At 42.9% G+C, this 26,710-nt stretch overlaps 1 protein-coding gene across 5 annotated transcripts in view; it reads left to right on the forward strand.

The window, feature by feature from the left end:
• The window catches only part of GABRA5 (gamma-aminobutyric acid type A receptor subunit alpha5), a 65,948-nt gene that overhangs the window by 16,446 nt on the left and 22,792 nt on the right, over positions 1-26,710 (forward strand). For all 5 annotated transcript variants that reach the window (XM_033099918.1, XM_033099915.1, XM_033099917.1 and 2 more), the window contains 3 exons: positions 404-471; positions 568-788; positions 25,630-25,712. In XM_033099918.1, the coding sequence (XP_032955809.1) occupies positions 404-471; positions 568-788; positions 25,630-25,712 (372 nt within the window). The remainder of the gene's footprint in view (positions 1-403; positions 472-567; positions 789-25,629; positions 25,713-26,710) is intronic.

Below are 26,710 nucleotides of genomic sequence, written 5' to 3' on the forward strand. Positions count from 1 at the left end.
GGCTGCAGTTCTGACTGCCCACTCGGCCCTCACTCTGAACGCCTAACTTCTCCCACTTTGTCTGTCTGTGTATGGGAGAGCAGGGTTATAGTTGTCAGGTTGGGAGCAAGCTTACCCAGGGGGAAACTGAAGCTGGGTGTGTGAGAGCCACCCAAGGTGGCCCAGCTCCCCACGACTCCCTGGAGAGCCTTTCTTGATGCGATGGGCACTGTGTTTGCTGTTATAGTTTGGAGCAGCTTGGCTTCACTTGCTGCCTGTCAAGCCCTCCAAATGTCACATTCACAACTGTAAAAGCCCTCTGGTTGCCAAGAGTGAAACTGGTTAGTAGACTAAGGATGCTAAGTACCGGGGATGGTGCCTCGGGGAGCTCGAGGCCCAGGCCAGGAACCTGTCTGTGTTTCAGAGCGCATCACCCAGGTGAGGACGGACATCTACGTCACCAGCTTTGGCCCCGTGTCCGACACGGAAATGGTAGGTGCGGCCCGGTCCCACCCGGTCTTTCTGAGTACAGGCTAGCCGCGCTGAGGCCCCCCTGCCCCCTCACCCGGCTGCCTCCCTGTGTCTTAGGAATACACCATCGATGTGTTTTTCCGACAAAGCTGGAAAGACGAGCGGCTTCGGTTTAAGGGGCCCATGCAGCGCCTGCCCCTCAACAACCTCCTGGCCAGCAAAATCTGGACCCCAGACACATTCTTCCACAACGGGAAGAAGTCCATCGCTCACAACATGACCACGCCCAACAAGCTGCTGCGGCTGGAGGATGACGGCACGCTGCTCTACACCATGCGGTGAGTGTGCGGGCCTGGGGCGCTGCGGGGGCGGGGCAGCGCGGGAGGGGCGGGGCAGCGCGGGGGAGGGGCATCACAGGAGAGGGACGGCCTGGGGGGGCAGGTGGGCAATGCAGGGGTGGGGAGGTGTGCGTGGGTGGGCAGTGTCGGGGGACATCACGGGGAGGCATGCGGCAGTGTGAAGGGGCATCATGGGGTGTCAGGGGTCAGCAAGGGGCAGGGGAGACTGTGGAGAGCAGTGCTGTGCAGGGGCAGAGTGCGTTGGGGGGAGTGGGGGGCCAGAGCCGAACTTTGGAGATAGAGAGGCAGTGCGTGGGAAGGGAACAGTAGGTGGGGCCGTGGGGACAGTGAGGGGGGCGTCATGGGAGGACAGGGGACATCATGGGGGAGGGGACAGCGAGGTGGGGCAGGGAGGGCAGTGCGGGGAGGGGGGAGTGGGGCATTGCACAGGGCAGACACAGCCCCAGTCTTGCCCCAAGGACCAAGCAGCCTAATGGGTTTGAAGATTGTTTCTGGTTTGTGTGTGTGTGTGTGTGTGTGTGTGTGTGTGTGTGTAGTATTTTTTACCCTTTGACTTGCACGTAGGAATATCTAGTACATGATTTCCCTGGTGGTACAGGTGTTTGTTATCTATTCTTGTTCATTTGGTTCCAGATCCAGCGCCTCTGGGGAAAAGTGACCCAGATGCTGTAAGTTAGGGAAAGTTTATTTTATAAAAGTGTTATTTTTAAAAATCTTAGGAGAACCCTTTTTCGTAGCAGTCGTGTTTGCCTTTTGAAATTGTAAAAGCCCATTTCCCTCAGGCTTTGATAACACTCCAAAGCAGAGGTTAAATTTCAGTATTTCTAATTTAAAATGATCCCTAGTCACTTTTTTATTCTGAATTATTCATTGCATCAGAGTAAATTCGTAAGTTGACCGGCAAGAACGACTCCTTCATAGCTTTTCAGTTTCCATCGTGGGCCTAAGTCAACTTCAAAAAAGACTTTTTAAAAATCAAACACATTTTAAAAAGCACTAAAGCCAAATTAAAAAAAAAAAAGGGATTCATTTGTGTAGGTGCTACTGGAATTCCTTCCTCTGCCTTACGATTCTCCACTTTACATTTAAAAGAAGCAACACAGTGCAAATTAGCTGCCGCCATCTACAGGGGCTCGTGTCCTCACAGGAGTCCCGAGGAGCGTCTGACACACAGTGTCCCAAACCCAATATTTGAGCACAGGACTTGCTTTTTCTTATAGTAGTTCAGTGAGGGGCCTGATAATGAGCCTGTGACATACATTTTGTCGCATTTCTCACTCTTTCCTTTTGCCTGCGTCGGTCCTGAACGTGTGACACCCACAGATGCGGACATGGGCCACGAACATCACGTCTGTGCTGGGCGGCGCCTTCTCTGTGCAGAGATGCATGTTGAAAACCCAAGAAATGTTGCAATGGTTGGACTTGAGTCCTTGGTTGTCACTCTGTGGGAAAGTAAGACAGTGCAGTGAGCCTGAGTGCCCTTGGCTCAGCCCTGAGAGTGGGCACGGGTGTGAGAGGAGTCCAGGCCGTGGAGGATGCTGGGCGGTCCATGCAGAGATGGGATGGGTGGCCAGACAACATTTTTGTGGGGTGCCATGGGGCCCATGTTTTATTCTTAGAATAAAAACACTCCAGTCCTTGATTCACGCCTGGTCCCTAACACTGAGGGACTGTAGTTGGGTCCATAGTGGAAGAAAATGGGGTGCTTCCGTCTGCACAGAGAGGAGAGGTTGGTCCCTTGTTTAGAAGGGGAAGGCGCAGCAGAGGGGCCTCTACTGAGTTTCTGTGTACCAGGCAACTTCACAAACACAATCCTTCAGTCCTCAGATAGCCCAGCCAGCGAGGTGCCACCATTACCACTAAGCAACAGAGCGAGGCTCAGAGATGTTTGGTCATCAGCCTAAGGTCACACAGCTAATGAGAGGGGAGTGGGGGTGTGAACTCGTATCTGAGCAATGTCCGAGCAAAATCCACCACATTTGAAAATCGGAGGACACAGCGTTATTGTACATTCTTACATTATCAACATGCCATGCCCAGAAGGAAGATGCTGACCACCTATATAATTCATCCTTGTTGATGCGACTAGTCAGTAATTCATCCTTGTTGATGCAAAGGAAGTCTGCTGAGAGTTGCCAAGTTGATAATGATTTTCAGTCATATGCAACATTTGGAAAGTAGAAATAGTTCCACTTGAAAGTGTTATGCTTTCAATGTGACAGAACTATCACTGTAGTCTGATAGCATTTTTATCTATTGATTTATCGAAGACGGTGACACAGCAGTAGAATTACTGCTGATAGGACGAGTAAGCTACATAGGACTGCAAGCTACATCTGGCACCCACACCCATCGCCGGGCGTGCCAGGGGGACAGCCTTTCTGTGCAGTGGTCGGCTCGCTCCCATTAAGCCTTGTCAAACCAGTGATATACTTTGATCCGGTAATTCTCATGGAATGTCCATCTTAAGGGGATAATTAGGAATATGGACTAAGCTTTATACATGAAGGTTTCTATTATGATGTTACTTAGGATACCAAACGATGGAAGAAATATAAAAAAAAATTTTAATATAAAAAATACTTTTTTCTAATTAAACTGTATTTTTAAATTTTATTCAGACTTGGGACCTAATGACAAAGATGGAACATTGAAAGTGTAGAACAGACCAGGGCCTCACCTGATGCATTTTTTACCTGAGACAAATGTCTAGAAACGTTGGAAAAATTATTACCAACTTTTAAGAAGTTACTCTGTAGAGATTATTGTTCATGGGTAGGATTTATTTATGTCCCAGAAACATTAAAAGCAGTATTCAGATACAGTTCAGAAAGATGGAATCCTTTACATAGGTGATTCCAAAGAAAGCAAGGGAACAGAAGCCCTTGATGACAGTTGCTCACCAAACGTCTGCCCGAAAGCCCTAGGTGGCTTGCCTGGAGGCAATCTACAACTTCCATTCTCAAGAAGTTTCTGCCACCGATGGGTCACTTGCTTATAGGATCGGAAGATAAAAATCACCAGCTGCTCAAGATAAGCTGAAAGACAGTGACAGACATTTCCTGTGCATCCGCAAGTTGAGGGCACTTAGAAGATACTGAACAGTCCCTTCGTGGACGGCTTTCGGCAAACAGAATGAATGTTTTACAGGACCGTCTCAGAGACATGCTTCAGACATTAGGCAGGCGACTGGGTGACATTAAAGGGACCCTCAGCACAGAAGTCTCCTGGGCCTTCCTTTGGGGCTGGAGATGGAAGAGGTTCAGAACCCAGAGCTTTGATTTCAGTCCATCTGGGGGTGGGTGACGGTCCTTCTGATCAGCCTCGCCAGTTTTTATTTATTCATTTTTCTGGGTAGAGCTTTTGGTCATCATCGTGTAGCAGCCAGTCCCGATGTCACTCCCTGACAAGCCTAATCTGATGACCCATTTTCCTCTATACGCGAGTGAACTGGGGGACCATGGCCGCCTCTCAGCTCCCTTTCCCCCACATCCTCTAAAGGTGCCCACTCTTGTGATACTGCATCGTGGCGACCACTTTAGGACATAGTCCCCTCATCTTGGGGCCCCTGGCAGAAGAGCATGTCTCCCTTCGTCCCTTGTGTAGGAAACCACAACAAGCAAGAAAGAACTTTCTGGAAGGTGAGCTCTTGTCGCCCCGCATCACTGTGCCAGACGATGGCGCTGTTGTGGTGACAGAGTGACTGCACTTGGGACAGCTCTGCGCAGAGTAGTGTCTTGCATGGCCCCTTTGCACAGTCTGTATGCCGCGGTTATTGTATCATTGTTACTCTCCATTTCAACTTTTATCGTTAATGGAAAACACTGCTTTCATTTGTGGGAATAAGTTGTGAAAAGAGGCTACATTAAGTTCAAGTTGGGACTCTATCATTTAGTCGTCATGAGTCCTTGGTCATTTTATTTGAATCTCCAAGAGATACTTTTTGTTGTTTGTTTTTCAGTTTTCTTCCAGTGTGTTAGAGCTGCAGGGTCTCAGAGTGCTTCTCAGTTTGAAAGCTGATAGTATATGCGTGTGTTCCTGGAATGGTCACTGGGGGGCAGCGTAGTCGCATTTTTGTATGGTGGTTGCCGCCAGCATCCATTCAGTTACAACACAAGTTTATATAGTACAGTAACTCACTTGAAGGAAATTATATACAGAGGTTGCCAAAAAATGTATACACATTTTGAGAAAGGAAAAAACTATTAAAATTGTAATACAATGAATGACGCTAGCATTCATTTGAGTTAATGCCATTTTTTGAGCAATCGTACTACACGTTGCTACCATAATTCAATTCAACTTTGAAAAGTAATGCATAGGTGACATCTCTTATAATATGCACATTTTTTGGCACCCCCAGTATATGTGTATATGTGTTATACATGTTTGATTCATGGGTAAGGTATTTGAAATAAATTACACGTGTGACTAGAAGTTTTTAACTAGGCACTGGTATGTATATGGGTGTGTATTTTCACACACACGCACCGATATTTGTACCTGTATCTATGTTATATCTGTATCTATATCTGTATCATCTCTATCTCTATCATATTTATATATCTATATCTGTAGCTGTCATCTCTCATATTTATATATCTATATCTTTTTCTGTAATTATCTCTATATATACTATATCACACAGCAGTGTCTAGTTAAAAACAACACCAGCGGATATATTGGCTAAATCTTGCCATTTTAAAGATGCCATTTATGTTAATGACAAGAATCTAAATATGATTTAAAAATTTGTAAAACATGGAAAATCACCAATTATGAAATACAGTTATGATCACACCAGAGCGAAGAGAATTACTGTCAGTGGTTTGGTGCGTACCATTGCATGTGTTTGTGTGTGTGGGCACGCATGCACACTGTACACGTGTGTACATCTGTGTGCTGCACACATACGTACTCTCCTACAGCTGCTGAGTGGTCTCATTCTCTGAAAACTGCTTTGTAAGTTGCTTTATAATTTAAAATATACTGAAAACCTTTTTCCTGTCATTAAACATTGTTCTGAAACTTTGATTCCATCATGTGAATGTCCTTCACTCTGTAGTCCCTAACAGAAACTCATGTCATTTCCATCTTTTTTCTCTGTGCTAAACAGTATTGTCATGCAAACACATAATTACATCCTTTGGATAAATTCCAGGAATTGGCTAAAAGATAAAGCTTTCAACATGTCTTTCCAAATTGTTCTCCAGAAAACCTAGCGATTTCCCTCCCACTAAGAGGGGAGTCAGGGCGGTGTCTGCTACTTCCTGCCTGATACTTTATGTACAAAAATGAAAACGACAACTCAGCCTGTTTTGTCATGTGACATATGATTAGCAATGACTCTATCAGCTAAAAACGTGTGTGACCGTTTCTCATCCCGGGATTTCTAGTAGCATCAGCTTTCTTCTTCCCCTTTGGGCAATGAGTCTCACAAAACAGCATGTGCACGGACCTTTGCTCCTAAGTGTGGCACATGGGACCTGCTTGCACACGCTCGTACCCCTGCCCAACAGGCACGCACCACACCGCCTCAGTTTCCTCACTGGTGGAAAACCCAGACTTCTCCAAGACCCCGTCAGGAAGTCTCCTGCTCTTTGCCACCGCCATCACCCCAACTCCGTTCTGGGTCCCCTGCACTGCACAGCACCTTGAGGGACCTTGGTCAGAGCGTTTGTCACCCTGCATTTGATGTCCCAGCTGAATTGCTGAGCACCCTTGGGGAGGGGCCGCGTGGCAATCAGGGGTGACTCCCAATGTCTGTGCGACACCCCATGCTGGGCCCCTGGACTAGCCGTCAGGAGAAATCAGCTGTGTTTGTGAAGGAATAAATGATGATGGAAGGAACAAGACAGCCTTTTCTTAATCGGTGCCCCCTCACTCCTCATACCTTGGAGGGGTTTAGGAGGAAGACCTAGAAAACTCTTTCACAGACATACTCAATACTGCCAGGTTTGCAAAGATCCAAGCTTATGTTCAGCTAACAAACTGTACTTGTGGGATGCAGATGAGGACGTTTTAATACAGATTTCTTGCATATGTGGTTTGAAAGAAGGACTGGAGTTATCCTGGGTCAGTTCAAGCTAGTCAGTCCCGACTTCTGCGGCACTCAGCACACATTTCACGAAAGACCACCTCATTCTCTGCAAAAGGGCCAGCGCCAGCACGTTTTGTTGTCTTAGATCCTCCTGCCAAAAGGCTATCAGACACTCTCAGTCCTGGGAAGAGAAGACAGGCTCCTGGGCTCCCTGTGCAGGCAGGGACCTTCTTGGAAAGGAGCTACATGCAAGCGAGAGCCACGTGTCCCACAAGTTTCCAGGAATGTCTAGTGCCCTCCCCTCCGAAGTGGCGGGGGGGTGGCACTGGGTGGGAATGCCAGGCAGTTGTCCAGCCCCAACCTCCCAAAGGTTACGTACCCTCTGTCATGTCAAATGGAAAGAACCACTTATGCCGATCTGCTAATTATTTTTCAGAATTGATGCAGCCTTTATTATGTGCCAGATGCTTTAGAAATATATGAAACATATAAACTCACCTAACCTTCATAACATCCTAAGAATTAGGTGCCATCATTATCCCTGTTAGTAGATCAGGCAAAAGAAGTAGGTAAAAATGAATACACAGGAATTCACCCATCAATAAAGCCGAATGCCCAAGCACACATGCCTTCACCTATTTTATTTTTATACATTTTTTATTATTTTCATTTTTCAATTACAGTTGACATTCAATATTATTTATATTAGTTTCAGGTGTACAGCATAGTGATTAGATATTCATATAACTTACAAAGTGATCTCCCCGAGAAGTCTAGTACCCATCTGGCGCTATGTATAGTCATTACGCTGTTATTGACTATATTCCCTGTGCTGTGCTTTACATCCTTGCAAACGTCTAAGAAACCTGCAGCAGGAAGCCCTGCACTGTATGCCACCTACCCAAGTGAAAATAGTCCCCACCAGGTAGCACCCCACCTACTTACTCTTGGGGGAACCTGGTGGAGATGGTGAGGTCCCTGGTGGTATCAGGCCCCAGTAAAGCGTTGGTTCTACTCACTCATTTTCAGAGAAAGTCAACTGTTGCCTTTCTGGAGAGTGTTCCTGTGTCGGTGCAGTTGGCATGTCTGCAACCCACCTGAGGTTGCTCAGAACCAGGAAATGCATCCATCCCCAGCACGCACCAGCCTGCACCTCCCACCAAGCCACTGGGACGTGAGAATGCTGACTGAGTGTCCCAGGGCTGCTGGAAAGGTCCTTCCCTCCCCTCTCCTGGAGGAAAGGGAGTGGTCCTTGTAGGATGCGGAAATCAAGCTCATGTCGTGCATACTGTGTCCATGCTTTGAGTTTGAGACAATCCAGAACCATCAGCCAATTCCTGTGGGTGGTGTGACATTCAGAGGGGTCACTGTCTGGTAAGGTGGTGAATGCACTGAGGACTTCTGTATTTACCCTGAAAATAATTATTCATATTTCTGGTGCTTGTGGAGAAGGAAGAAATGGCAGAGCCCGGGGTACTTAAAGTCTTTCTCCCGTGGCTGGGAACCCTGAGTTTTTGGTTTTGTGTTTCCTGTGCTCTGTGCTGTTCGATATAATAACCATGAGGCAGGTAAGAAACGTTAAACTCAATGTTAAATAAAATTAAAAATTCAGTGTCTCGGTCAGGCGGGCCACATTTCAAGTGGTCAATAGCCACATGCAAGGAGTGGCTGCAGTATTGGAGGGCACAGATATGAGACATTTATGTCGTCACAGAAAATTCAGTTGGAATTCCAGCCTAATCCCAAGGAAGCAGGCACACGTCCTAGAGGCGTCATAGTTTTCACTGGCCCTGGTGACACTCGTGCACACGCACGAGGACCAGCAGTAGCCAGCTGCTTTCTGCTGTAACACGTGAAGAAGGGGCGACAGTTGGAGGACACTAGGGATCTCCAGGCTTTGGCAAAATGTTAAATAGTCTGAGGAAAGTTTAAAAATGTATGCTACCGCATTTTTATATATGTATTTTCTAGCTTAATGGAGAGATGATTGGCAGTTAACACTGTGCAAGTTTAAGGTGTACAACCTGTTGCTTTGACAGAATTATATGCTGCAAAGTGACTATACATAGCATTAGCTAACTACTCCATCACATCACATAAGTACCATTTCTGTGTCTGGTGAGAACACTTTAGATCTACTCTCTTAGCAACTTTTAAGTATGTAATACAGTATTATTAACTATAATCTCTATGCTGTACATTACATCCCCAGGACTTTTTCATCTTACAACTAGAAGTTTAGACCTCTGACCAACGTCTCCCCGTTTCCCCGCCCCCAGTCCCTGGTAACTTCTGTCTATTCTTCTTTCTTTATAATACCTTTTATTTTTCTATTACAGCTGACATACAATATTATATTAGTTTCTGGTGTACAGCATAGTGATTAGACATTTATATAACTTATGAAGTAATCACCCCGATAAGTCTAGTACCCACCTGACACTGTACATAATTATTACAATATTATTGACTATATTCCCTGTGATATACTTTACATCCCTTGACTATTTTGTCACTACTGATTTTATCTGTTAATCCCTTCCCCTTTTTCACCCATACCCCAACCCTTCTCCTGTCTGGTAACAATCAAAATGTTCTCTGTATCTGAATTTGTTTCTGTTTTGTTTGTTTGTTTATTTATTTATTTTAGATTCCACATATAAGTGAGATCATATGGTATTTGTCTTTCTCTCTCTGACTTATTTCACTTAGCATAATACCCTCTAGGTCCATCCGTGTTGTTGCAGGTGGCAAGATTTCATTCTTTTCTATGGCTGAATAATATTCCTTTGTAGACGTATATGTACCACTTCATCTTTATCCAATAGTCTATTGATGGACACTTAGGTTGCTTCCATATCTTGCCTATTGCAAATAGATTCCTGGCAAATAATACTGGTTTGGTGGTGATGAACTCCTTTCGCTGCTTCTTGTCTGGGAAGCTGTTTACCTGTCCTTCGATTCTAAGTGATAGCTTTGCTGCGTAGAGTAATCTTGGTTTATAAGTCCTTACTTTTCATCACTTTGAATATTTTGTGCCAGTACCTTCTGGCCTATAAAGTTTTTGCTGAGAAATCAGCTGATAGTCTCATTGGAGCTCCCTTGTAGGTAACTAACTGCTTTTCTCTTGTTGCTTTTAAGATTCTCTCTTTGGCTTCTCTCTCTCTTCTGTCTCTGTCTCTGTCTCTGTCTCTGTCTTTGTCTCTCTCTCTCTCACTCTCTCTCTCTCTCCCCCCCACCCCCGCTCACCACCCCGCCCTCAGCTAGGCCTGTTCTCTTCCCTGAGAATCTATCACTAAAAAAGATTCTCTCTTTGTCTTTAACATTTGGCATTTTAATTATGATGTGTTTTGGTGTTTGCCTCCTAGGGTTCATCTTGTTTGGGACTCTGAGCTTTCTGAGCTTATATGTCTATTTCCTTCACTAGGTGAGGGAAGTTTTCTGTCATTATTTCTTCTAATAGGTCCTCAATCCTTTGCTTTCTCTCTTCTCCTTCCAGTACCCCTATGATGTGAGTGTTGTTATGCTTGATGTTGTCCCAGAGGCCCCTTAAACTCTCCTCATTTCTTGGATTCTGTTTTCTTTTTTGCTGTTCTGCCTGGGTGTTTTCTTACTTTATCTTCCAAATTGCTGATTCGATCCTCTGCTTCATCTAATCTGCTATTGATTCCTTCTAGTGTATTCTTCATTTCAGTTATTGCATTTTTCATTTCTGACTGGTTCTTTTTTATGTTTTCGATCACTATTTTTATATTTCTTATCTCTTTGTTGAAGTTCTAACTGAGATCATTGAGCATCCTTCTAACCAGTGTTTTGAGCTCTGCATCTGGTAGGTTGCTTGTCTCCATTTTGTTTAGTTCTTTTCTTGGAGTTTTGTTCTGATCGTTCGTTTGGGACGTGTTTCTTTGTCTCCTCATTTTGGCTGTGTCTCTGTGTTTGTTTACATGTATTAGATAGAGCTGTTATGTCTCCTGGTCTTAGTAGAGTGGCCTATGTAGTAGATGTCCTGTGGGGCCCACTGGCACAGTCTCCCTGATCACCTGAGCTGGGTGCTCCAGGTGCGTCCCTTGTGTGGGTTGTATGCCCTCTTGTTGTAGTTGAGCCTTGGTTGCTGTTTGCACATCATTGGGAGGAATTGACCCTCAGGTTGACTGGTTGTGGGGACTGGCCCTGACTACAGTGGAGGAGCTGTTGGGCACGGGCTGACCCTATGGAGCAGGGTCCATTTTAGCAGGGCTCTGGTGCCTGCTGAGTCTGCCCTTTGGGTGTGTTGTTTGTGGAGGTGGTTGGGTGGTGCTCTGCTGTGGTCTGAAGATGGCCACCAGGTGTGTTGGTTCTGGGGCCTCTTGGGAGGGGCTCTGGTGCGAGTCAAGGCCAGCCGCTGCCTGTGCTCTGCCTGGAGCCACCTGGTAGGAGCTACAAAGTGATCTGCAGATGGTTCCACTTGTGCTGGGCTTGGAGGCACCTGGGAGAGGCTAAGCTGTGAACCGAGGCCAGCTGACACTAGTGCTGGGCGTGGAGCTGCTTAGCAAGAGGTACGGGGCATACCGAGGCCAGATCTGTTTGTTTGAGGTTTGTGAACCTTTGTGGATTTAGGAAAATCCACAGCTTGAGCTAAGGCAGGCCGTTTTATGGAAAAGCCACTGGAAGCAGCTTGGGTGAGTCTGCACATTGGGTGAGGTGGAGTCTCAGGGAATTGCCAGGGCAGGGCAAACGGTGTTAGCCAGGCTAATGGAGACTCAGATATGGCGGCTGCATTTGTGTGCAAGCTGGGTGTGGGGAGGGCTCAACAAAGGAACAATGGCCTCTGTCAGCACTTCTGTCTGGGAGAAAGCTGCCCCTCCAGCCCTCGCTTTGAGGCCAGACAATTCAGATCCTCCCTGTCTGTCCCTGTCGCCTCTCCAGACACTGTCCCAGCACTGGAGCCCAGAGGAAGTGAGTCCGTCAGCAAGTAAGTCTATGTGCAGGCCCTTTAAAAGGAGCAACTGGGACTCCAGCCACCCTCTGTGTCACTCAGCCACCATCTCTGCTGGTTTTCGCAGCCAGAACTTATGGGGACTTCTCTTCCTGGCACTGGAACGCTGGGCTGGGGAGCTGGTGTGGGGCTGGGACCCCTCGCTCCTCAAGGGGTCCTCCACAAACAATATATCCCTCCAGATTTTTAACCACCAGATGTGTGTGTGGGTCCAGCCTGTTCTGTGTCTCTGCCCTTCCCACCAGTCTCAAGGTGGCTTCTTGTGTATGTCCTTAGGTGTAGGACTTCTGTTTAGCTGGACCTCAGGCAGTTCTCAGTGATGTTGTTCTGTAGTTTACTTGTAATTTTGAGGTGGTCAGGGGAGGAGGTGAGCACAGAATTTCCCTACTCTGCCATGTTGACTGAAGCCCAGTCTACTCTTTATGTCTGGGAGTTCAGCTTTTTTAGAGTCTACATATAAATGGTATTTGTCTTCTTCTGTCTGACTTATTTAATTTATCTTAATGCCTTCAAGGTTCATCCACGTTGCCACAAATGGGAACATTTTCTTCTTTCTCACGGCTGCATATTCCATTGTGTGACTATGTATATAATGTGTGTTGTGTGTCTCACTTCTTCTTTATCCGTTGATGGACACTGAGGTTTTTTGGTGTTGGCTATTGTAAATAATGCTGCAATGAACACAAGGGTGCAAAAATATCAGCATAATAGTATTTTGTTTCCTTTGGATAAACAACAGTGGAGTTGCTGGCTAATAAGATGATTCTAGTTTTAATTTTTTGAGGAATCTCCATGCTGTTTTCCATAATAGCCCACCAATTTATATTCTCACCAATAGTGCATGAGGGTTCCCTTTTCTTCACATCCTCGCCAACACTTGTCTGTTGATTTATTGATGATGGCCATTCTGACAGGAGTGAGGTGAGGTCACTTTCTGGTTTTAATTTGCAATTCCTTTGTGATTAGTGATGCTGAGCACCTTTTCATCTACCTCTTGGCTATTTGCAAGTCTTCTTTGGAAAAATGTATTTTCATTTCCTGGTTTTGTTTGTTTGTTTGTTTGTTTTTTACTACTGAGGTGTATGAGTTCTTTATAAATTTTGGAAAATAACCCCTTCTCAGATACATGATTTGCAAGTATTTTCTTCCATTCCATAGGTTGCCTTTTCATTTTGATGATTGTTCCTTTTGAGGTGCACAAGCAATTTACTTTGATGTGGTCCCATTTATTAATTTTTCTCTTGTTGCTTGTGCTTTCATTTTCATATCCAAAAAAGAGAGAAATGTTACAAAGACAAAAGTCAAGGAGCTTTTCCCCTATGTTTGCTTCTAGGAGTTTTATGGTCAGATTCTTTGATCCATTTTGAGTTAATTCCTGTGAGTGCTGTAGATAGGGATCCAATTTCATTCATATATATGTGATTATCCAATTATCCTAACACTATTTATTGAAGGACTATTGTTTCCCAATGAGTATTATGAGGGTTTATTTCTGGATTCTTGATTCTGTTCTGTTGGTTTATGTTTCTATTTTTAAGTCAGTACCATACTGCTTTGTTCCTGTAGCTTTGTTGTATATATGATATCTGTAAGTGTGATGCCTCCAGCTTTATTCTTTTTTTCTCAGAATATCTTTGGTTCTTCAGGGTCTTTTGTAGCTCCAAATTTTAGGATTGTTTTAATTGTTTTTGGAGCTATTGTAAATGATATTGTTTTCTTTCTTTTTCAGATGTTTTGTTGTTAGTTTACAAAAAATGCAACTGATTTCTGTATGTTGATTTTGTATCCTGCAACTTTACTGAATTCATTGATTAGTTCTAAGAGGTTTTTGGTGACATCTTCAGGATATATTATATATAAGATCATATTATCTACAAACAAAGACAATTTTACTTTCTTTCCGATGACTTTTTCTTTTTCTTGCCTGATTGCTCTAGCTATGACATCTAGTGCTTTGTTGAATGGGGGTAGTGAATGTGGGCACCCTTGTCTTGTTCCTGATCTTAGAGGAAAAGCCTTCAACCTTTCACTGTTGAGGGTGATAGCTGTGGTCTTGTCATATACTACCATTACTATGTTAAGATATTCCTTTTGTGCCCTATTTGTTAAATGTTTTTATTATGAAAGGATATTTTTTTCATGAAAGGATATTGTTTTTATCATGAGAGGATGAATACTTTTTCTGCATCTATATGACCTTATGAGTTTTATCTTTTATTCTTTTTATGTGGTGTATCATATTTATTGATTTATGATATTGAATTATTTTTCCATCCCTGGACTTGATCATGGTATATGATACTTTTAATATGCTGTTGAATTTGGTTTTCTAATATTGTTATAAATTTTTGCATCTAAATTCATCAGAAGTATTGTTCGATAGTTTATTCTTATAGTGCCCTTATCTTATTTTGGTATCAGGATAATGCTGGACTCATAAATGGGTTTGGGAGTGTTGTCTCCTCTTCAATATTTTGGAAGAGTTTGAGAAGAATTGGTGTTATTTCTTTTAATTTTTGGTACATTTTACCAGTGAAATCATCTGGTCCTGGACTTCTCTTTGTTGGGAGGTTTTTTTCATTATTACTAAATTTATTAGGGTCACATTGGTTAATAGCATTATATAAATTTCAGATGCAACATCTGTGTACTCAGTTGTGTGCTCACCACCCAAAGTCTAGTTTCCATCTGTCACCCTATATGTGACCCCCTTTCCTCTCTTCATTTACTCCCCACACTCCACTGGTAACCACCATACTGTTATATGTGTCTATGTGTTTGTTTTTTGAGTTGGGAGGTTTTTGATTACTGATTCAATCTCCTCACACATTATTCATCTGTTCAGATTTTCTATTTTTTCCCGATTGTCTTGGTAGTCTTTGTTTCTAGGAATTTGTCCATTTCTTCTAGGTTATCCAATTTGTTGACACATGGTTGTTCATACCGAGTTTCCCCAAAAATAAGACCTAGCCAGACTATCAGCTCTAATGCGTCCTTTGGAGCAAAAATTAATATAAGACCTGGCCTTATTTTACTATAATATGTGACCGGGTCTTACATAATATGATATGCTATGCTATGCTATAATATAATACCGGGGCTTATATTAATTTTTGCTCCAAAAGATGCATTAGAGCTGATTGTCTGGCTAGGTCTTATTTTCGGGGAAACACGGTAGTTATCTTTACAATCCTTTATATTTTTGTGGTATCAGTTGTAATATCTCCTCTTTAATTTATGATTTTATTTGAGGCTTCTCTCTCTCTCTCTCTCTCTCTCTCTCTCTCTCTCTCTCTGTCTCTCTGTCTCTCTCTGTCTCTCTCTCTTTCTCTTTCTCTCTCTTCTTCCCTCCCTCCCTTCTTTTCTCCCTTCCTCCCTCCCTTTCTTTTAGTCTAGCTAAAGGTTTGCCACTTTTGTTTATCTTTTCCAAAAAAACAGCTCTTAGTTTCATTAACCTCTTCTTGTTTTTCTGGTATGGCTTTTAAAATTTCTGTTCTGCCCTTTGTTATTTCATTCTTCTATTAACTATGGGTTTAGTTTGTTCCTCTCTTTCTAATTCCTTGAGGTATAAAGTTAGGGTGTTTATTTGAAATTTTTCTTCTTTCTTAATCTAGGCATTTATTTATAAACTTCTCTCTTAGAAATGCTTTTGCAGAATATCATACTTTTTGGTATGTTGCATTTCCATTTTTATTTGTTTCAATATATTTTTTATTTCCATTTTGATTTCTTTGATTCGTTTGTTGTTCAAGAATGTGTTAATTTGGACTTATTTGTTTTATTCCTGGAACTTTGAAACTCTTATTCCCCTTTATCTTTCCACTCTTTTTTAATTTTTCAATTACAGTTGATATCCAGTATTTTATATTAATTTCAGATGTACAACATAGTGGTTAGACATTTATATAATTTAAGAAATGATTCCCCTAACAAACAAACAAAAAAAGAATGTCTTAATTTCTACATACTTGTGAATTTTCCAGCTTTCTTCCTGTTATTGATTTAAAATCTCATATCACTGTCATCAGGAAAGACACTTGGTATGATTTCAATCTTTCTAAATTTGCCGAGAGTTTTTTGTGTCTTATTATCTGGTCTATTATGGAGAATGTACTGTGTGCACTTGAGAAACTGTGCATTCTGCTACTATGGGGTGGAACGTTTTGTATGTCTGTTTGGTCCATTTTTATCTAAAGTATGGTTATAGTCCAACCTTTCCATATTTATTTTCTTGCTGGATGATCTATACACTTTTGAAAGTGGGATATTGAAGTCCTCTACTATTGTTGTATTGTCTATTTCTCCCTTGCATCTCTCAGTATTTGCTAATATATTTAGGTATTTCGATGTCAGGTGCATATATATTTAGGATTGTTATATCATCTTGATGAATTCACTCTCTTATCTTTATATAATGACCTTCTTTGTCTCTTGTTATGGTATTTGGCTTAAAGTCCATTTTGTCTAGTATAAGTACAGCTACTCCTGATTTCTTTTGATTTTTATTTGCACGGGTAAAATTTTCCATCCTTTTACTTTGAGCCTATGTGCGTCATTGAAGTTAGCATGAGTCTCTTGTAGACTGTGTATAATTGGGTCTTGTTTTTTATCCATTCAGGCACTCTGTATCCTTTGAGTGGACATTCAATCCATTTACATTTACAGGAATTACTATTGCAGTGGTGGCTGGAGCTGGCAGTGTGCAGGTCCCTGTGTAATGGCACATAGTGGTTGGAGTCAGGACACATAAAGCTCGGGCCAACTGTGAGCCCACTGGCAGTTACAGGGGTATCTGTGTGCACTATGGATCATGCCACGGGTACATGGCAGTGGAGACTAGTGGCAGGGTCTGGCTGGGGGCATGCTGGCACACAGCTGGAGGGGCTAGCCTTGAGTGCATGCTCGGTGAAAGCTGTCAGCTGTGAGCCTTAGGCTTGTACCTGTGCAGCCTCAGAGGCCTGGCTGGCTGCTGGTTTGATGCCTGAGCTCTGGCATGGGCACAGGGGGAGGGAGCTGGGAGGGACTCAGGCAGCTGGTGTCAGTGAAATACCTGTGGGACAAAAGCAGGGCAAATCTGCATGGGTTCCATGGAGGGTTTGCTGGCCTTTAGTTTCTTCAGTGATGACATCTGCTGGTTTTGTCTGCAGAGCAGATCACTATGCACCATGGTTACTCTTGCTGTGTGGCTGATACTGGTGGCCCCTGCCTTTCTTCCTTGTTCCCAGCTGTCTGTATGTTTCAGCTTTGCCAGTCTTAGTTGGGTGTAATGGAAGCTGGACCTTGTCACAGTGCCCTGAATGGCTGGGGACACCAATCGCTCAGCCCGCTTTTACTTTCCTGGAGAGGGGAACTCTTTCCAGCTGGGCATTTCCCTCTTGGCACTGAGCAGTGCCACCTTGGAGGATGGGATGATGCAGGTGACACGAACATGTTTTTCCTTCCCTTTTGGGTGGTTATTCTCAAGTTTTTTATTCTGCTGTGTTGTTGAAGTTTCTTAAGTGGACTCCCAGAGCCGTTACAGTTCATGAATAGCTGTCTAATCATTGATCTGTGTAGAGGGACAGAGGTTGGGGTCTCTTACATTTTGCTGATGTCACTTTCTTACAATTTTTTAATAAGGGTGATTTCTCAAGAAAGCATTCTAAAAGCATGAATAATTCAATAGACTATAAATATTTTAATAGACATCCAACAAGAAAATAATCAACATTCCTAATCTAATTTTTATTATTGAAGTTATTTTTTTTTCCAATTGAATCTAAGTTTTTTCTACAATGCTTCTGGCAATATTAACTCTTTCGCTGCATTAATTGATTTCAAGTTTTTTTTCCAAAATGTGTCACAAATCCACAAGAATAGAAAATTAATATTTTGTCTATTTTATGCATTTAATAATAACAATTTGAGCTGCTTTATATATAAGTGGCATTTTTATATATAAAAATTTCTTATTTTTATTCATTCTTGAAAAACACAAAAATATAGAAAAATGTACATCTGCTTTTCTAAACTTTCTTTCTGGAAGTTTCTAGCTGCACTCATCAGATGGAAATATTCATTCATACGTGTCCTACCATCATGGCAAAAATGTTTTAATAAGGTGGAGAAACACACACTATTAAATATAAACATAGGAGATGTTATTTTCTGTTAGCATTGAAACACAGAGAAGAAACAGAACATGGGAAAGAATAATAAGAGGGGCCATTTATGCTGGGGGAGGGCCCAGGAAAGGCTTCTCCAGGTCACTTTACAACTGTGGCCAGAGTGTGGAAGGATGAGGTGGGGAAGGGGAAGGGTGAGCGTGGGTGTCCAGAGCCAGCATTTTTAAGGAGACGAGTAAAGCTGACATGGGGAGTGAGTGCATCTGAATGCATGTGGACCTCTGCTGTGATTTAAGCTTATCTGCTGCCTTGTGGACAACCCGGAGTTCTCAAAGAGCCATTGGGGGTGATTGCCACATCCAGGCAAGTGGTGGGCTGCCCTGCTGAGGCGGAAGCCATGGCAAGGACCAGAAACAGTCGTTCTGGAGGGAGAACTGTTGATAGAATTGAAGTCGAGTGATGCATGAGAAGTGTCAAAAATGGTTCTTATGTCTGTCTTACAGAAATAGCATTATTCCCTGAAATTGTGATTTGAAGGAGTGAATGAATGGGGACACTGGAAGGCCACCAGTTTTTTTTGAAAGGGTCACAGAAAGGTCGAATTCCATTTGAAATCTGTTGATCCTGTGCAGTCTCTGAGACAGACAAAGATGCAGTCAAAGTCAATGTTCCACGTTTGACATACATCAGCCTTACTAAACCCTTTCCCTGGGTATGAGCCCGCAGAGGCCAAGCCCCGGTCAGCAGGAGGTAACAAGCCTTCGCCTGCCGGTGCTCATGCTGGGCCCTGGTGGCGTCCCCTGGTGTGGTCACCTGCAGCCAGTGTGCTGTGGCAGCATTCTGAGCTCACAAGCTATGGTCTCCCCACAACCCCAGGCTAACTGAAAACTCCCAGCACTCCTGGAGGCGCGCTCCTCCTCCCGCTCTGCTCTGTCTCCTGGGTACACGACAGAGCTGGTGAAGGTATGGGCCCTGGAGCAGGAGCTAGGTGGGGGTCTGTCGGCATCTCCCCTGCTGAAAGTCTGTTATTAAACGAGGAGGGGGAGGGACGCAGAGCAGAAGATCCCTGTGGGCTCGTCTCCCTGTGTGTTCATTTACATAACTAAGCCTTGACCCCAGAAGCTGACCCTGGATCCCTGGGGCTGCCTCCTGACGTCCATCCCTCCATCCATCCCTCCGCCCTCAGTCGTCACTTTCCCCCATTTGCACCTTTCCTTCATCAACTGAAAGGTAATTGAAAAACCGGGGGTTGTACAACATCAGTGCCACTTGTAGGGAGGGCATTCACTGTACTGGGGACACAGATGACCCGTGGAAAGGCTTTATAGTGCATTTAAGAAAAATGCACCTGTTGTGAGTTGATGACTCTTGGGCCCTGGTAGCCTTCAGCTCAGTAATTTAAACGATAAGGAGAAAAACCTGTCCTGAGTCACAGAAATTTCAGTTACAGAATATTTGTCTGGCCACTTAGTGAAAATGACACACTGTCACCAAGCGAGCTGCCATTGTGGGAAATGTGAAGTGGAAAGAAGAGATTCAGGATCAGACCATAATCACGGAAATTGAGAGGAAATTAAAACATTGGCAGCTCTAGGTACTAAATCGCTTTGAGTCCCTGAGTGTAGACAAAGAAGCCCCAGCTCAGGTGGGATGCCCTCAGCTCAGTCCTTCCAGTGTCACTTGGTACACTTAGGGTCCGTCTACTCACCCCCTACTCACCCTCAGACCTCTCTGTTAGCTCCCCAAAAGAAACATGTGATGTCATCATTTGAAAGGCTCTGGGTTGTTAAGATAAAACATGTTTTGTTTAATATAGAATAAGTAATAATGTAGGAAACATTGTAAAACCCACTCCAGTTTCTCGTTCATTATCTGTAGCCGTCAGAATTTTAGAAGACGGGATCAAAGACTGAACCCAGCAGCATCTGTAGTGTGGAAGCGTGGCCCTGGGGTTGGGGCCCCTGTGGGCTGGGCACCACTAGTCAGCCTGCCCCGTACCCTGTGCCCTCTTCTGTAAGCCAGTGGGCTGGTTTTGTTTTGTTACTCTCTATTTCGCTTCTCCAGTCTTTGTTATTTCCTTCCTTCAGACAGCTTTGGGTTTAGTTTGCTCTTCTTTTTCTACTTCCTCAATATGTAACATTAGGTTCTTCATTTGAGATCTTTCTTCTTTTTTAATGGAGGCATTCACAGCTCTAGATTTTACTCTGAGCACTGCTTCTGCTACATCCCATAGTTTTGGCATGCCATGGTTTTGTTCTCTTTCATCTCAAAAGTTTTTTTTTCCCAATTTCTCTTGTGATTTAAAAATTTTTCTTTGACCCATTTGTAATGTAGGAGCATGTTGTTTGCTTTCCACATGTGTGTGAAATTTTCCATTTTCCTTCTGTTACTAATTTCTGCTTTCATTCCATCGTGGTCAAAGGGGATGCTTTGTGTGATTTCTATATTTTTAAGTTTATTGAGACTTGGTTTGTGACTGAACATGTACGAGGTCAGACAATTAGGTTGTCAAACTCATCCTAGAAAAAGTGCTGCATACCTCATTGCTGAATATCACTACGGTCACCTTCAAAGGGCTCCCCTTGGGAAGCTATGCACCGATGCCAGTGCCTAGTCCACCCTTCAAAGCAATTTTGGAACTCTTTTTCTGGAATGGCCGTCAGAGCTGTCATCGTATTACCCTTGATGTCCTGAATGTCATCAAAATGTCTTTCAATATTTCCTTTATCTTCGGGTAAAGAAGGGGGCCAGATCAGGTGAGTAGGGAGGGTGTTCCAATACAGTTATTTGTTTCCTGGCTAAAAACTCCCTCACAGAAAGTACTGTGTAAGCTGGTGCATTGTCGTGATGCAAGAGCCATGAATTGCTGGCGAAAAGTTCAGGTCACCTAACTTTTTCAAGCAGCCTTTGTCAGCACTTCCAAATAGTCAACTTGGTTAACTGTCCAGTTGGTATAAATTCATAATGAATAATCCGTCTGATATCAGAAAAGATTAGCAACATTGGTGCAACAAGTTCGCGGACTTAATTGTCAAGCCTTGTAGTCTGTCCCGGACAGTGTTCCACGTACCCCTGCAAACAGTGTGTGTTCTTCTGTTAATGAATGGAGTGTTCTGGTATGTCTGGTAGGTCTAGTTGGGTTATAGTGTCATTTAAATGCTGTTCTCTTGTCATTATTCTGTCTAGTTTTTCTAACAATTATTGAAGTCTCTATTATTGTAGAACTATCTGATTTTCTCTGAGTTCGGTTACTTTTTGCCTCATATGTTTTCGAGGCTCTTTTGTGAGGTTTATATATGGTTACAATTTCCATATATTCTTGATGGATTGAGCCTTTTATCCTTGTATAGTGTCCTTCCTTGTCTCTTGTAACAAATTTTGTCTTAAATTCCTTTTCCCATCCTTCCACTTTCAATCCATTTCTTGTATTGAAACTAAAGTAAGTCTCTCATAGGCAGTATAAAATTAGTCTTATTTCCTTATTGATTCTGCCAGTACCTGCTTTTTAATTGAAGTATTTATTCCATTTATATTTAATATAATTACTAACAAGGAAGGACTTTGCCTGTTTTTCTATTTGCTTCCTTTTTTTGTTTAAAAATAAGGGGCATTGTTATGGGCTGAACGGTGTCCTTCCACATTTATATGTTGAAATCCTCACCCCCAGGACCTCAGAACATGACTATATTGGGAGAGAGCGTCTTTAAGGAAATACTTAAGTCTATTTGCTTTCTATATGTCTCACTTCTTTTTTGTCCCTCAATTCTTCCATTATTGCCTTCTTTTGGTTTAACTTCTTTCTAATGTACCATTGCAATTCCCATCTCATTTCTTTTACTGTATATTTTTAATTATTTCCTTAGTGGCTACTCTGAGGATTAAAATTAACATCTAAATTTATGACAATCTAGTTTGAATTATAAAAACTTCGCTTCTATAGCTCCATTCCCCTCTTATGTTGCTATTGTCACAAAGACTCCCTGGACTAGAACAGTTGAAGTCAGCCCGGCGCGTTCCTTACCTTTGGGCTGCATTTTCTCTAACTGAACAGTGAGAGTTTCTCGGAGGTGGCCTGGCTGGCTCCTTTGAGCTGTGACAATCCACCATTCCAGAGAGTGCTTTGATCTCAATTCTCTGTGAAGGAGGTTGGTGATACATCAAGGACTCTGCATTTCAAGGACCCCGTGAATGGAAGGCTCCTTCTTCTCTAGAGATATTTTTTGAGTCTTATAAAAGCATAGGCCATTTTTGAAATGCTTACAAAAGGATCAAAAATTGAAATGTTGTTCTCTTACTGAGGCTGAAACATTTGCTTTTGAGGGATTACCTGAATAATACATTTGTTCCTTAGAGGAGAGACACTATTATAAAGTGGTTTTCAGTGTTTGGAAGTCTAATTCTAAGGGGGTCTATTAAAATAGGGGAACAATCTGTGAAGCTCTAATGATAGCATTTATTGGGATGGTAACTGTAGAATTACTATCTTTTTTTATGTTTTTACTAGAATTATTTTTTTCTTCTTTTTTAAAAAATTATTTCAATGGGCTTTTTTCTTTTAAATAAATTTTAATTAATTAATAATTTATTTATTTAAAGTGTATTTTTCCAGGATCCATCAGCCCCAAGTCAAGTAGTTGTTTCAGTCTAGTTGTGGAGGGCGCAGCTCGCACTGGCCCATGTGGGGATCGAACCAGCAACCCTATTGCTAAGAGCATCGTGCTCCAACCAACTGAGCTAACTGGCCGCCCCATGTTTTCTTTAAACGAGTCTTCTTTTTTAGGTCTAGCTAAATTCTGTCCACCTATCTCTGCCCACCCTCCCTGCCCTCCCCCGAGCAGACACCTGGGTGTATATTCCTTGTCATCTGTAAATGTCAGTGCAGTGGATTTTAGCAGGCAGTCAGCTCTCAGGGCCAAACAGCCCGAATAAAGCCGGACGTGCGATGCTATCTTTAGTAAAAGCTGAGACCATTGTGTCAGAATGGAAGTCTTCTCATGCCTCTTGTGTGAACTCATGGTGTTGGCCAAGAAAGGCGGAGGACACAAGGAAAAGGAGAGAACTCCAGGACCGGGCAGAGTGCCCGAGGTGGGAGGTCACGACCCCTTGAGGGGGTCTTCTCTGACAAATAGGGACAAGCAGCAGACTTGTAGGTGGCAGTGCCCCTGGTGGCCCTGAGACCTGAAGCAGAGTATGAGCACAGAGCAAGGGGCGAAGGAGTGAACCCTGATTATCCATATTGTCAGGAATTCAGCCACGTGATCTGGATTCAAGGCAGCCTCCGGCCCAGTGGGCAGTAGAGTATTTTCGGGGGGCAGGCAGATGAGACCGTGTCTAGAGAAGGTTCTACCATGAAGGGACCATCTCAGCACTGTTGGTGGAGCAACTTGGAGAATGCTGGTCTTCAAGTGCTGACCTGTGGCTGCACTGGGGCGGTCAGGGTACCTGAAGCACCCCTGCACCCCACCTCTCACGGTGCCACTGACTGAGCCCAGGGGTTTCCTTACCGAGGTCCAGGAACTGTTAGAACAGAGGCTGCAGGTCACCTCTGCTGCTCAGCTCACCCTCCTGTAAGCTCCCGCACCATGGCTGTGTCCTGTGCCCATTTCACAGGTATCACTTTGTACCTGGCTTCCTAGCTTTATGTGTACTTCCCATTTTCCTACTAAAATTGGTTCTGAAGGAAATTCTAGACTTTCTGAACTTAATTGTGATTTTTTTCCCTCGAGGACACATTTGACTCACTTAACTTCTCGGTCCCACTATCACTTTACTTAAATATTTTCATAATAATCCAAATTGATAACAGCCCAGATATTCATCAAAAGAAAGATGAATTAACAAACTGTAACCTATTCATGTGATGGAATACTACTCGCAATAAAAAAGAATGATTGATGCATGAAAGATGGATGAATCTCAAAAACATTACGTTAAATAAAGAAGTCTTACAAGAGAAAAAAAAAATTTTTCTTAAGTTTACTAACAACCAGATAAGTAATATTATTTCCCCTTGTGTTGCATGAATGCCTTCCTCACAGGCTGTGTTTTTAAGTGCTAATTTTCTTAATTCTAATAGATAAATCTTCATTTACCTTGCCAATTCTGTGTTCTCTAGTAATAGGTTTTTTACATAGTTTATGCCTGAACAGATGCACTGAAGAATATTTATCTTGTGAAATAATCTAAAAGTTGATAGCTAGTAGATTTAATATACATATACATGTACACAGGTATACATATACAGACTGTGCCCAAAAAATGCATACCCATTTTAAGAAAGGAAAAAACTGTATTAAAATTACGCTGATGGGAACCACTCTGAGCACCTCTTGTAATTGCAGAAGTCAAACATGACTTGTATTCATCTTTTGTTATCGGTACATATTGAGTATTTCAATTTTAATATAGTTTTCCTTTCTTAAAATGTGTGTACATTTTTGGCACCCTTTGTATAGAAGACGCACACACGTCTGCCAGAATTAAATATTCCACATTTTAAAGTCATGGTAATTACCGATTTTAATGTGGGAAATACCCCGCTCTAATGGTAGGAATACAAAGGCTGAACTTTATGTATCACAAACAAAAAGAAAATGTATCTATATGTAGAAAAAAATCTGGGCAAAAAGAAGTCTGGGCACATAGGCAAGATCCAGACTCAGTGTAGCAGAGAAGGGGCAGTGGTGCTAATAGCACTTGCATTTTATCATTTGATTTCATTTTATGTATTTTCATTTTGTTTTAAATAATGGAATACAAAGCAGAAGATGACCTTACTAATGAAATGTGGAATCGCGACCTAGTCAGGAACGTCTGTCGAGAAGTAGAGGCACCACAGTGTGATAACTCAGGAGAAGTGCACAGCACCCCCAAGCGCATGGCGTGAGATGGCCAGGCCACCAGGGAGCCACTACGTGACGGGCTGGACAGCCTGGGCTCCAGCCATGGCTCCACAACTTAGTAAATCTCATGCTGTCCTGATCCCTGATATCTGTGCATCGCGGTCCTGCAGTAGCAGCAATCTCTTCCTGCTATTCTGGTTAGATGTGCTCATGTAGATGAAGCACTGACCGTCATGTCTGCCGGGCATAGACGGGGCAGCTGTTCCGGCCATCGCTGTTTTAGTCGTTGGCGACAGTCGTGCTGGATGGTGGCATGATCATTTGGAAGACCACTCTGGGATGAAATACAATAATTAGGTTGTACGAAAAGGTTGCTATTGTAACACAATTCCACCTACTTCACTGGTTTATGACAGCAGCCCAGTACACAGTAAATACAGCCAGCGTCTGGTCACAGTTTGAATGGTGCATTTGTTCCATATTTAGATTTTTTTGAGCTTATAAACTATTTTAGAAAATGCAAATGTTTTCAGCCTTGTCAAGGGAAGGTATTTAGATTACTCTGGGTAAGGGATGGGAAAGAAAGAATAAATTATTTTGGAAGGCGTCTTGAATTGCTTTGCAAGTAATAATGTACATACAGACACACACAGAACCATTTCACTGAAGCCTTATTTCTAAATGATATTCATGTATAAGGCAAAGCTATGTAATTTGGTGGGACGGTTTGGACAATTTCATCAAAGGTCGTAATTAAAGTAAAGAATGAATCACTTGTAGCTTTCTGGTGCACGGCGGTTGTTCGATAAACAGCCAGAGTTACTGAGAAGCTTAAAGATCTTCATCTTGTGTTTTACAGCTTGACCATCTCTGCAGAGTGCCCAATGCAGCTTGAGGACTTCCCAATGGATGCCCACGCTTGCCCCCTGAAATTTGGCAGCTGTAAGTCATTTTCACAAGTAAGAACCATGGATATATTTTCGGGGTTGTCTCCACATTCATCGAGAAGAATCTGGGTTCTATCTGCAAATAAGCGCCTTATGAGTTGCAGTCTGCTTGAGGAGATTGGAGAGTGTTGTGGGGACACACACCTATGTCCTTGCAGACTAGTCCCCTTGTCTGTGTCCTTGAGAGGAATGCATGTGGAGGCACTTGTCACCTAGAGTAAGCTCCTGGGGAAGTGTTTCCCTAGACCTTCCCTTGGCATTTCTTTCTTGTTTTCACTTCTCAGATTGCAGGTCACTTCCTCCAAGGGATCAGCCTTCAACACCCAATTTCCAGTGCCTAATCAATAACTTTTTTAATGCATTGTAGTTATTGCTATGTTAACTCACTACTTCTAGAATGTTCCATGACAACAACATTGTCTGTCACGGCTTACTGTGTGCATGTATTAGGAAATACACGTTGCTTGAATCCCAGCCATTCCAGAGAGTGGAGTGGTGACACTTGTCCCAAGGCAGCGTGTGTGGCCTCATCCTCACCTTCGAGAGGTTGGGAAGCAGAGGTGGAACTGACGGACTCTTTCCTTCTTTCCACTATCCTTTTGTGCCTATGCTAGCTGACATCTTTTAAAGCGTGTATTTTGTGCCTTAAATTTCCCTCTAACACTACTCGAGCTATATTGTGAAAATTTTGATATGTTTTATTTTCCTTTTCGTTCAGTTAAGTGCATTTTGATTTTGTAAAATAATTTTGTATTTTTCAATTGCAGTTCACATTCAATATTGTATTAGTTTCAGGTGTACAACATACTGATTAGACATGTCTACGACTTACATCGTGATCACCCCCATAAATCTAGTACCCATCGGGCACCATACACAGCGATTACAATACTACTGGCTGTCTTCCCCATACTATACTCTACCTCCCCATGACTATTTTGTAACTGCCAATTTGTACTTGTTAATCCCTTCCCCTCTTTCATCTAGCCCACC

Source organism: Rhinolophus ferrumequinum, chromosome 28, assembly GCF_004115265.2.
Source record: "Rhinolophus ferrumequinum isolate MPI-CBG mRhiFer1 chromosome 28, mRhiFer1_v1.p, whole genome shotgun sequence".
Taxonomy (NCBI): Eukaryota; Metazoa; Chordata; class Mammalia; order Chiroptera; family Rhinolophidae; genus Rhinolophus; species Rhinolophus ferrumequinum.